This window comes from Talpa occidentalis, unplaced genomic scaffold, assembly GCF_014898055.3.
Source record: "Talpa occidentalis isolate TD23 unplaced genomic scaffold, MPIMG_talOcc4v2.1 talOcc4.14, whole genome shotgun sequence".
NCBI lineage: Eukaryota > Metazoa > Chordata > Mammalia > Eulipotyphla > Talpidae > Talpa > Talpa occidentalis.
Window position 1 is genome coordinate 66,811,804 of NW_023601433.1, and position 12,505 is coordinate 66,824,308.

Sequence of the window (12,505 nt, forward strand, 5' to 3'; positions counted from 1 at the left end):
AAGCTGTCTGCAGCCTCTGCAATGCCGGTTCAATTCCTGGCCAGCCAGGGAGATTCCCACATGGCACAGCAGACCTATTCTGTGCTCCCCTCAGCAGTGCTTTTGGTCCATCTGCCTGTTCTGCTCCCTGTTCTGTCTCTGGTGAATCCTCTCACCCTCCTGCGCCTCTGGCCTATACCCCAGCTCTTGTATAAATAAATAAATATTTAAAAAAAAAAAGTTTAAAAAAATTGTATAACTCTCCAAGTTCGAATTTTGTTGAACATGGCCTGAAAGTCTGAAATGTCCAAACCAATCAGTTTTTGCCTTTAATTATAAGTAGTTTAAGTTAAAAGTCAAATAAACATCCTACATTGCATTTTATAAAAAACTCAAGGATTAAAATCTATTTTAAGATTTTATGACGCTATATAGAAAATGTGCCCTTTGTTTTAAGATATTTCTTTAAATCTACCTTTAAAATGTTATAACAGTATTTTTCATAAAACAAATCTCAAAGGTTTAGTGCACTCCAAAGAATTATATCTGTAAGCTCAGAAAACCTTTAAATCATATTCACTAATGAAAAGCATAAGCAAGCATGGTCTATATAACTTTTTAATTGAACCTAGAACAACCAAGGGAGAATATATTCAAAAACCCTTTTGCAAATTTTGTTTTCATAAATGATGAATGGTATATTAAAACAGCATAGCACTTTTTTGGGTTTTGAATCAACTTTAAAATTTACATTACACAGTTGGCACAATTTGCCTCTACAGTTCAGAGTAGCTTCACTTTCATGACAAAAGCATGTAAATGGAGAGAAACTCAAAATGTAAGCAGTACCAGAGAGCATATGGAGACTTCTGGACTGAATATTGTCTTCCAGGGGATCAATGTCGAAGATGGAACCAGGGTCTGTGCGCCAAACTTTGAGGTCTTTTTAACAAAAGGAAGAAATGAACAAATCAAGAATGAATTTTAAAAAATGTCAGCACCAAAGAGAGTCCAACAAGTGTCTGAAAAGGGGTGGATATAAAAAGCAAATATGTAATAAGCAAACCCACTGTGTTGCAGACCAGAGAAGGAAAGAATATTCAGGTCACAAGGATCTGTTTAGAAAACGTTGCCATCAAATGTAAGTCGCTTAGTTTATTCTTCATTGACCGTTCAAGTACAGCCTGTGAGTCAGCTCCTGACACATACGCACATCACACAGCTCTAAGCAGCTGCCCCCCCACCCCCATGCCCAGAGCGCCTGCTTTGCTCCAGCTGAAATCAGTAAAATGTTTGATTAAAACTCCTGATGAAAGACATGTAAGTGATTCATTCATAGGAAGTGACTGAGAGGTGTTTTGCCTGAGAAAACATAACAAATAAACAAAGTGTCTCTCCCTGTAACAGAGACAAATGAAAATGTAGGCAAATGGTAAGTCCCCTTTTCATTCTGAGGGGGCAAGTGCAAGCCAACCCACATAAGATACATGGATTAGAAAAGTGCCATAAGGCACTGGCACAGAAGCAAGAGTGGGAAAATGAATGCGGAGCAGCTTCCTCGTCTCAGTAGAGCCCAGCCTCCTTTTTCCTGCTGGGTCAGTAATCAGACTGCAAGCCAACTTGTACTCCTATTTTAGTTGGAGGCAAAATAAATCTAATTAGTAACTTCCAGGTTTACCAGTCTCGACAACAAAGGGTTATCCGGTCCTAAAATAACCTGTGCTGTTTTGGACCAACTACAGGAAAATAAAAACCTACTTATGGATGTGCAGCTGAAATGGATCTTGAGGGTAAATTATTACAGCAGGTCCACAAATAATGTTATTTTATCCAATGTTATTTTATTATAATATTGATGAGAAAAAGAGAGTCCCAGCCAACACTGAACAAAACATTATTTCAGTTCTTGCTTTTGTTATGCAGAATTTTGCTTAAAGTTGCAGTTTCCATGAATCTATGCACAACAATAAATAAGGACTTACTGTAATAGTAAACTGGAACTGGACATTTGCTTTTTCATTAATATTATTTAGTGCTTACTGTATGCCAGGCACTATTTTCTGTTATAACACAACTCATTTAAGTTTCATAACATATTAAAGTAGGTAATACTATCTAGATTTTATAGATGAGGAAGCTGAGGCAGAGATTGAATTATCTTGACCAAGGTTATACAACTAATAAAGAACAACAAAAATAAAAGCAGCACAATTGACTTAGCCCTAATTACTGGGAAAATCTCAACCCATATTTCTATGCCTGGCACAGAACTTTTACATTTGTTGAATATACTCCATTTTGTGGATTTATAGGCAAGTGCTTGATGGAAAGTTTCCCTTAATCAGAAAAATAAAATGACTTCTGAATTATCCAGTAAATGGATAAATTAGAGCTAAATATCTTAGGTTCTCAAAATATTCATGATTTCTATCTCAAAGGTAATGAGTACTGAATTCTTAGAGGTCAAAATTTAAAGAATCTCACTGTTTCTGGCAGGAAATTCATCTGCCTCCAGTTGGGGGACCCAGAGGTAGGCTGTACAGAAGCATTTCCACCTCATGAGATGAATTAGACCTTCTCTAAGAGAGATATAAAGTAATGAAACTTGGTAGTTCTGTGTTACTTTCAATGAAAGCATCACAACTTATCCATCCAACTTAATGTGATCCTTTTAAGCAATCAGCATGGGAAGATCAGAGAAGCTATCAATTGCCCACAGATACATTTAGAATTCCACTTCAAAACATACTTCCAGATACCCTTTAGTAATAATCCAAGTAATTCAGTGGCCTCACTTCAGTACAGTACTGTTAATTTAAACTAAGATATCACCTGTCAAATAAACATATACTTTCTTCATCCAACTTACCTCTCAATGGCCTTTCACTAGTCCCCCCTGCCCCCAAATGATACCTCACCTGAGAAGAAGGTAACCTGACAGGACAGAGATGCATGTCACAAGATTACCAAAATTACTACTGATTTCGCTACATAAATTGAGAAGCTCAATTTGGAAGAAGGGGTGACAGACACTGAAAAATCAGAAACTTTCCTTCCAGTCTCACCTTGGACTTCAGGATGGTCTTGAACTCTCAGCCACCTTTCAACGCTGCATTCCTAAGATTTCCCCTGACTGACAACACAGAACAGATGGCAGGAAGGGAAAATTCCTTCCTCTCATACTTCTGGGACTTTCAGGTAGCTCTCAATTATCCCAGGTCAGAAACAATATTAGAAAATACATAAGCTATTCATATAATGGAACAACATCGGAATCTGGTATGTCCACTTGTGGTTAGGACCGAAATGCTGCTATTTCTGGCATTTCTGCCCTCCATGAAGATGATGCCTGCAGTTCAGTACACTGATCAGGTACACAAGCTAAAGGAAAACAAAATAATTGTTTAACCATTGTTTTCATCCCTGTCTAATGTTTGGATTACTTCTTTCTTTAACAAGCAAGGGCATTCTTAAGATAAGAACATTATGAAAGAGAAAGAATGTTCAAAAATAGAAAGGATCTACAATGATACCTAGCGAAGATCATGAATCCATTAATCCAGTTCAACAAGGTTCACATGGTAACACCTGCCTGTGGTCCATTTTCCACACAAGAGACAACAGTGAGTAAGGAGGCTAACTCTAAATCTAAGGCAGTTTGATTTCATACGATGCAGACCTGCAGAGAAGCACCGAGCTTACCGACAATGATCCCAGGTCTCCTGTCCATCTCCACGATATGAGGATGGACACCTTTGTAGGCAGCGTCACTGACAACCTGGGTGTTCTTCCGCACTCGCTCTGTCACTGGGTCATCCACAACAGGAGTAAAGCCCCTTCCCTTTGTCTTTTCAAAATCTTCATGATATTTTACCTGAAACAAAGGGAAAAACAATATTAACTCAAATTGAAATGTCCTAACTTTGATAAAGTGGTGGCTTTCACTGAACCACCTGCATCGAGATTATTTGCTATGTATGTGTGCTTTCCAATTATTCTCAAAATCAACTTCCTAGCATCAGAAATAACGAGATCATTTCACAATGTTTTTCATCAGATGGTTAGCAATTCTTTTAAATTATATAGAACACTGTACATCAGTAAGATGGTTTAAAAATTGTATTTTTTAATCCTGGTTACTTCCCAAATGTACAAATTTAGCCATATATTAATTTCCTATCTCTTAAACTTTAGTATGCAATCAAATGATAAGCTATTTCCACACAATTATTTAAAAAAAGTAGTAATTAAAATTAGATTTGAAAGTTACAACTAATTATAGGTACATAACTTTTTGTATATTATTACAAAAACACATCTACTTTAAAGCATACATTTTACAACTGCTTACATTGGATTACAGTGATGGATGTTCAACTCTATCAATTATTATAGAAATCATTAAATTGTATAATTTTAATGGGCATACTTTATAGTTTATAATGACATCTCATGAAACTGTTTTTAAAACACCTTTTTTAAATATTCTTTGCAACATGCAAACACACCAAATTCCATATAAAATTAATTGGAAAATTCCAGGCAAATGTCTTTCACAAGATGCATTTATAATAGTCGCGTTAGAAATAAAACACACCCCAAAAATCACTGAGAAAAATTATTTTATTAGACTAAGTATTTCTATTACATTACAACTGGCCCTATCAGATGAGCAGGTCCGCGTTTCCATGCTTTGTTAGTCATCCGGATTAATGGTGATCTAAGCCATGGGTACACTCAGTGGTGCCATTCCTTAGTATAGTTTAGTCATGAGGAGCTGCTTGTACCCTACCATTGAAATATGATTTTGTGCTTCTTTGACACATCTCAGACCAGGTGTATCTAAAATCATACTTGGTCTACCCTTCATCTGCTTATGGTCCTGGGTATATTTTACCTGCAAAGCAAACAGCAGACATACTTATAAGACAATTATAATAAAAAAATACTTTTTCAAGCTTCCCAAAAATATTCTGAATTACTTCCTATGTAGGTAGTTCAGTGGTTTATTTTGTTTTAGGAACATAGCCTAAAATTTTACTCTCAAAGACTATAACAAAAATGATCTAAACTTCTTTACAACTGAAAACAAATGCATGAGTAGCCAAAGCCACTAACAACTAACAACGTAGTCAGTAAAAGTGATTATCATACTTAAAGTCAGCAAAGATGATCCAAAATTAATGAACCTAAATTTACTTAAAGTCAGCAAAGATGATCCAAAATTAATGAACCTAAATTTACTTTCCTGTTCCTAGACTGCCCTATTTTCCACCATAGAGTTGTTGAAGAATGTACACCAAACTTCCCTCTACTTCCTTTTATTTCACTTTCACAAAGGATAGAAATAATGAAGAACAAATCTAGTTTTCCTCTAAGCAGCCACAGCTTAAAGGTAATTTATGTTGATACAGTCAGCATCTTTGGACAGAAATGCCACTAGAGAACTATAAATTATAAACCTAAATGCTGATCCCCAGGCATAGAGCCCCTCTTGACAGCTGATCATCATAACACTGCAATTTGTGAAGCTGATTATGTATCAGTTTAAGACACCAATTATTGCAGACCCGAGGGCATATGTGCCCGATACTCAGAGAAGCACACGATCCAAATAAGACTGATAGGCACCACAGGACTTTAATGAGTAGCTGATTTCTATATTAAATGTATTTAAAGATTTTTTCCCCTTTCTTTGGAGTAATGACTCATTCCTTATTTGGTTGTGCAAAGAGCATTTAGCAATCTGCATCCATAAAATTACAGTTACATAAATTATGCATCAAAGACTTTACCACTTTCAAAGACACTGGCTAAAATAACATGAATCTCTGTTTAAATGAATGTGATCTAGTTTAACACTAAACTTGACTGTAATTGTCACATCTGGAAATAGCAATAAAGGTTTGCAAGAAAATATAAATTTACAGTGGCAACTTTTAGAAGTCATCTGAAATAATGCATGTACTCATTGACTATATTACAAATGCTTCCTTAAAAACAGATTCTACTTTCCAAGATAAAAAAAGGGACTAATGTAAACAATAAAAGCCAAATCCTTAGAAATAGACCAAAATTAATAAAAACACTTGCCGAACTAATATTTTCTTGATTCTTCTTTACTCTCTCCATTTCAGGAGTTACACTTAAAGCTGTGGCTCTTCCCAATTGACTTTTATAACAAACCTATCATTTCAGAAAACAAAAGAGTACTGTGAGTCAATTCAACTAAATATGCATCTCACAGTATTTATTTTCAAGGACTAGCCAAAAGAAAATAAATTAATAAAAAGAGGTTGCTGTCAGAAACCTATCATAATTAAAAATTTTGCATCATAATCAATCTATTTTATTCCTCCCATACATGTGTTTATGGGTCTAAATCACTGCGAATGGCCTCAAATGCATGGACATACATCAAGAAAGCCGCAGTAAGCATTCCATCATAAAGAGGCATGATAAGCAATGTCTCCATCGATTATTTTTTTTCCTTGCTTTTTTTTTTTTTAAGATTTAGTTATCCATGCATACAAGAACTGGGGTACAGGCCAGATGGGCGGGAGGGTGAGAGGATTCACCAGAGACAGAGTGGGGAACAGAATAGGCAGACTGATGAAATACACTGCTGAGGGGAGCAGCAGGTGAGACAGGAGAGGTCCGAACCCTAGCTGCAGAGGCTGTGGACAGCTTCACAGCGCTGTGCTCAACCCTCTGCACCACCAGGGGAGGCCCTCCATCAATTATTTACAGGTACTCCTCTGGGTTTAGAAAGGTACTATCCTGTGGTGGTTTCTTTCAAATTAAATGCAGCAGAACTTTTGGAAGGATGTCTTTAAGTAGGTGACCACGGTCATCCATCAAAGGGCCAGCAGGCTTTCCACCCCTCCATTCCTCCTTCTCAATTACCACTTTCCTTTTTGAGAGTAATGGAGTCACATCAAGTGTGACTCTAAATATACCAGGAAGAGATGAGCATCCACATCTCCAAATGACAGTTTTAAGAAAAGTGCCAAACAATAACCTGCCTTTGCTTTATAATCTGGTTAAACGACTTTATAAAAGTTTGAAGAATAAACGATTTCTTTGAACTTAATAGATTTCCAAATTTCCTCTTCCAAAGAACCCAATCTATATGTTAATGACTTCAAAAAAGGCTTCTCTCAGTGAATGACATCCATGGATTATATAAACAGAAGAAAGCTAGAGCAGGCCAGGGGTTGTTGTCTAAGTGAAAACTGACAGCTCCTCTTCGAGTGCCTGTAACATGGGTCTGCCCTGTGTGACCTGCTCAGTTTGCAGACTTTATCATTTCTCCCTAGACATCATCCAAAAATAAAATGACACTAGCTGGGACCTGGAGAACAGGGTGAGGGGGGCCAGAAAACAAGAACACATCCAGGTAGGAAAGATAATGGGAAAACTTATCTGTAGGGTCTAGACACCCAAAGCTACTCTCATGGCACTATGGAGAACTACAGCAGCTGCAGCATGAAGATAAGGGACACATGATGACCTGCAGACAAAAGTCACACTGCTAGTCACCGAGAACTCTAGAGCAGGGAACGCCTGGCTGCACCCACCATACCTAAAACCCTGAAACCTTTCAAATACACTGGTAGTGAATTGAGAGCAGACTATCAACACAAGGCTGTGAAAAATCTGTAAACACAATCCCTTCCTTGACATATTGATAATACGTTTGCTATCACAAAAAGAAAGATGCTAAGATCACACATTGCTGATGTTCTTCTGATTTTCTTTAACTCTCTTTAGCTCTGGTGGATCGGAAATGGCTGTTGCCTGTTTCATCTCTCCTTTGTATTTTACCTGTGGAGGATAAATAAGGATTTTATAGTTAGCAGAATGGCTTCCACCCAAGTACCATAGAGCATGAGCCGCAAAATGAACCCTACCGTTTGACACATTTGTTTTCCATAGTACATATCAGTGAACTTTCTTGTTCACCTTTACACCTGGATTTTGTGTCATCTTACTTAGCAAGCACAAAGTGTTGGTTGTCCTTCTTAAAAATTACATTTTTATAAATACTTTATTGTTCAATATCAAAACTGACTGGAGATTCTATAAATAAAATAATGTAAATAAACTGCAGAAAGGTTAGAGTGAAGTCATTACAGAGAATTATAGTGAAGTCACTGTGGCTGGCTATATACTCTCTCTCTCTGACCCTGGGACTTCACCTCCACAGAAGTTAGAGACCCCCTCACTTGTGCCACCTACTAAGAATATTATAAGGATAAAGCAGAATTCGGCCCAATTTTCTCTCCACCAGGGAGAACTCTTAAAGTCTTTCAAAAGACTTTATCTGTTTTACAAGAAGACTAGTGTTTATATTGGTAGAGATCAGAAAACAGAAAAAAATAACCATTGGGAAGCATCTTTGACAGGAAGTTTTGAATTCTGGGAGGTCTGGGTTCAAATCCCAACTATTCCCTTACAAACTCTGGGTATCTAACGTCCTCTGACCTCCCCAAGTCTCAGTTTCCCACACCTAAGAACTGTGCCAACCTCATGAGGCTCACATAAAGTATTTCACACATGCTCCATGTTAGAGATTAACAATCACAACTGTTAACTCTCATTGCTTTCTTAGCAATAGATTATTGAATGATTAAATAATGTTTTCCATTTTACTTATAAGGGCCCCGGCCTCAAGATTCCTATTCCAAGAGATATTTTTTTTTTTCTCAGATTAACACCAGATCCACTGTACTCCAGGCCCTCACCGGGATATATTTTCAAAGATTTGCCAACTAAAACTATGAGGTCCATGAGGATAGGAGCTGAGTCCTATCCATCTTTGTATGCCAGTGGCCAGAACAGTGCCTAGCACACTAGGGATGCTTAAAGAAGATTTCTGGAATAGACAAACATGGATAAATTATAGAAACACAGTCCCAAATTTTCCTGGACTCACATGAGAGAGCCAAAGTGCATGCCTTTCAATATGTGAATGTGCAAAGGAGCATCCACATATGGAGAGGGTTTAAAGCTTTTCAGAGAGTGTTGTGAAGAATGAAAGTAGGTAATGCTTGATAAAAATATAAGAGAAAGCAGAACAACTTGCCATGCTCAGCTGCTCCTGGTTCCGCCTCACTCTCTCTATCTCTGGTGTTGTGCTGACTGGGGTCGCCTTATACCTCTGCTCTTTATACTGGAGCTGGGAGACAGGGTGCAAGACAGCAGGGTTACGGGAGGGACACATGTACCACAACACTGGGACAGATTAAAAGACATGTCACATACTACAGAGCATTCATTAGTTTTAAAATTCCTTATTGGATTTTATAGGAAAATATGCATTGCTGGTAGATGTCATCATCTTAGTGATCCCAGATTCTTAAGTTTTTGTTGTCCAAAGATTGTTTTGAATTTCACTTTTAGTGGTTATTCTTCAAGGAGTAGTATTTCTCGGTAGCCTCTCTGAGGTTATCTGATCAGTAGTAATATATGATCCCTTCCGTGAATTCATTTATTTCATAGCACTAAAGCAATATTTATCAAATTATCATTTTATATTGTAGAATAAGTCCATGGTTAAACTGGTAGACTTAATGTTATTTTACTGTTTTACTACAATTTTTAAAAAAGATTCTGCGCTCCTGCCATTAGATAAGAGAGTCCCAACAGCCTTATGCCTGCATCCTAGTGACAGACGGTCACTAAGAGGTACCTGAAACTCAAAGTCTCTTTCTGCACAAATCCCCAACACTAGAAGGCCTGCACTCTAACTGTCCTCATGGAAATTTTCCTGGCCTACTGTGCAGAGGGGCTTCTTTCTTAGCTGGGGGATCAGACCCTATCATTTGTGGACAAGTTTCCCAGCAATTCCACAACACCCCAGGACACAGATGAGCACCCAACACAGAGAAATGGGACAGCAAGATCATCAGATGAATCTGACAGATAAAAGTAAAACTACAGGTTAAAATTAATTATAAGGCATTCCTCAAGAACAGTATTATTGATTTTTTTTGGAGTTTAAATTTAATGTTAAGGATTTAATTTTACAAGAATTCACAAGGCCCATGGGGCCCACAATAAAATGGACTTGAGATGCACACTCTCAACAGCCAATGTGCCAGTACAGAGAGGTCTGATCAACCTAGAAAGTAAATGAGAAAGGGTGTCATCCCTTCTACTTTGACTTTTCTCCTCTCCTTGATGTATGATTTACTACATGCCATGGTATATTGGTTGAGAGTTTAGGCAGATTCTTGTGATAGGAATAACAGTCCAAGTTAAAGGAAGGAGAGTTTCTGGGTAATGTCTATGAATGGCAAGATGCAAGAAAAGGTTATTTTGAGTAGAATTCAGAGGGGGAAAGTCTGTTGAACAACATTACTGATGTAGAGAAACTGTTGCAGTCCATCTCTAGTGCAAGTGAAGTTGGGGGCATAAATTTAACATGGAGACTTTCATGTCTTACATTTATCCACTCACAAACATGCCAAGACCTTTACAGGCACTATCTCACTCAGCATCCTACTTCCTCCTTTATACATGAGAAAACTGAGTTTGCAGAGGCTGGCTTATGAGGGTTATACATCAAGGAAGGTCTGGAGCTGGGGTCAAACTAACAGTTCAGGGTTGATATTCTTCCCATTTAATCCAGTGTTAGTCAAATTCCACTATGGACACACCAGCTGCCATACGCCATATTATATCACCTGTGCTGTGACTTATAGTATTTTTTCATTAACTTCGTATTATTTTCATATAAAGATATTTTAAGGGGGTGATATGTCTCTATGATAAATTGAAAATACTGTTCTTTTCTAAAAAGATATACATTGAGACAAATTAATCACTAAGTCAAGACCTGATCATCAATGGGTCTCTTAATATCCTCTTAAATACCATGCTAGTATGTTAACCATACTGAAGGACACTGGGGTTCCCGACTAACTTCTTATGACCTTGACCACCATCATCTCTTGTGACCTTTATTCATCACATTAAACCTGTCCCTTCTTGAACGGGCCTTGGATCCTACACATATTCAGACTGCTTAACCAGGAAAGGCACTTCCTCATGAAACCACGCCAAACCCTTATGAAATCTTCAAGATCTAATTCACATGATATTCTTTCTCCAAGGATCTTTTCTCTCTAACACAGCCTTCCTGAATTTGTACAGCACTTTGCAAGAGGAATTTTTATTTATTATTAAATGAGATATTGAATGGAAGTTACACAAAAATCATGGTAAATGTTAGTTATCCTTATAGCACTTAAACACTGCATAATTGTCTCGATGCCTGTTCCTTCTAGAGACCTTGAGAATATTCAGTCTCTAACCTTAGGGGATATATCACTCTTCTTTGAAGTCTCCCAGGAACAAGGACATAGTAGGTATTCAGTAACATTTTTCTTTGTGCACACACCAGCAATGGGCTAGTGTGGCATAAAGAGGTGTGAAATCTTCTCCATCTTTAAAGAACTGACCCTCCAACAGTAGAATTCACTGTAATGGAACCTGACCTGTACAATTGTTATACCCTCACTGTGGACTGACATCCATTAAAACAGAAAAAAGTACTTAAAGAAATATGATCACACATTGCTGATGTTCTTCTGGTTTTCTTTAACTCGCTTTAGCTCTGGAGGATCAGAAATGGCTGTTGCCTGTTTTATCTCTTCTTTGTATCTCACCTGTGTAATTTATTAAAACAAACTATGAATTTTTATTCAACACAAAGCTCAAAACATTCTAAATTAACCATTCTCAAGAAATTCATTTTTAATTATTGCATAATTGAAATTTTAAATTCCAACATTTTATTTCATCTGATGCTTTCAGGAATCCATTATTGAAACATGCAAATAAACCCATATTTATTCACCTATCACTGTAGATTTTTTAAATTAAAATAAGTAAATGTTGCTTATGAAAATAAGTATTATCATTAGGCAGATGCACAAAAACCTTGGAGATCAGCTTAAGTAATATAATAGTGTATTACTTTCTCTCCAAAAAGCAGTTTCTAGAATGGCACTACCAGAAACAGAGTCCAGAAGGGAGAGACAGTAGGAGTAGGGGGCTCTGTGGACTGTGGTGCAAGACTGTTGGTGCTTCGGTGGTAGCAGTGGGCAGGGTGTGATAACATACACTTGCAGAGATGTGAACCTAAATCCCTAAAACACACAGAGTCATAAATCAATGTTACCAAGATAAACATAATTTTTAAAAGCAGCTTCTATTTATTAACAGGTTAACTTAAATTTACCATGTATTTTAAGGCCAAAGTCAAATTGAATCAGCAACCACTCAAAAACACTTTATCTGACTGAGGGTGCTCGATACAGAATAAAGAAGAAAATAAAAAACAGGTGGTCACAACAAAAGGAGAAAAGAGAGAAGAGGGGGGAAAATGTAGTAAAAACAGAGGCCACTCTGTCCTGATCACCAAAGAGGAGTCAGTGGCAGAACATCAGGGGGTAGCCTTCTACAGGCTACTGCTTCCTTCCTTCATGTTATGTAAAAATCACCTACATTTCTGACC

At 37.3% G+C, this 12,505-nt stretch overlaps 1 protein-coding gene across 11 annotated transcripts in view; it reads right to left on the reverse strand.

The window, feature by feature from the left end:
• The window catches only part of NEBL (nebulette), a 376,811-nt gene that overhangs the window by 23,018 nt on the left and 341,288 nt on the right, over positions 1-12,505 (reverse strand). For 3 of the 11 annotated variants that reach the window (XM_054695118.1, XM_054695121.1, XM_054695117.1), the window contains 6 exons: positions 11,562-11,654; positions 9,068-9,160; positions 7,714-7,806; positions 6,073-6,165; positions 4,772-4,876; positions 3,682-3,853 (listed from right to left, as the gene is read on the reverse strand). In XM_054695118.1, coding sequence (XP_054551093.1) covers positions 3,682-3,853; positions 4,772-4,876; positions 6,073-6,165; positions 7,714-7,806; positions 9,068-9,160; positions 11,562-11,654 — 649 coding nt within the window. Of the gene's footprint in view, positions 1-828; positions 922-3,681; positions 3,854-4,771; positions 4,877-6,072; positions 6,166-7,713; positions 7,807-9,067; positions 9,161-11,561; positions 11,655-12,505 lie in introns of all 11 variants that reach the window. The other 8 variants (XM_054695124.1, XM_054695125.1, XM_054695123.1 and 5 more) reach the window with 6 other exon arrangements.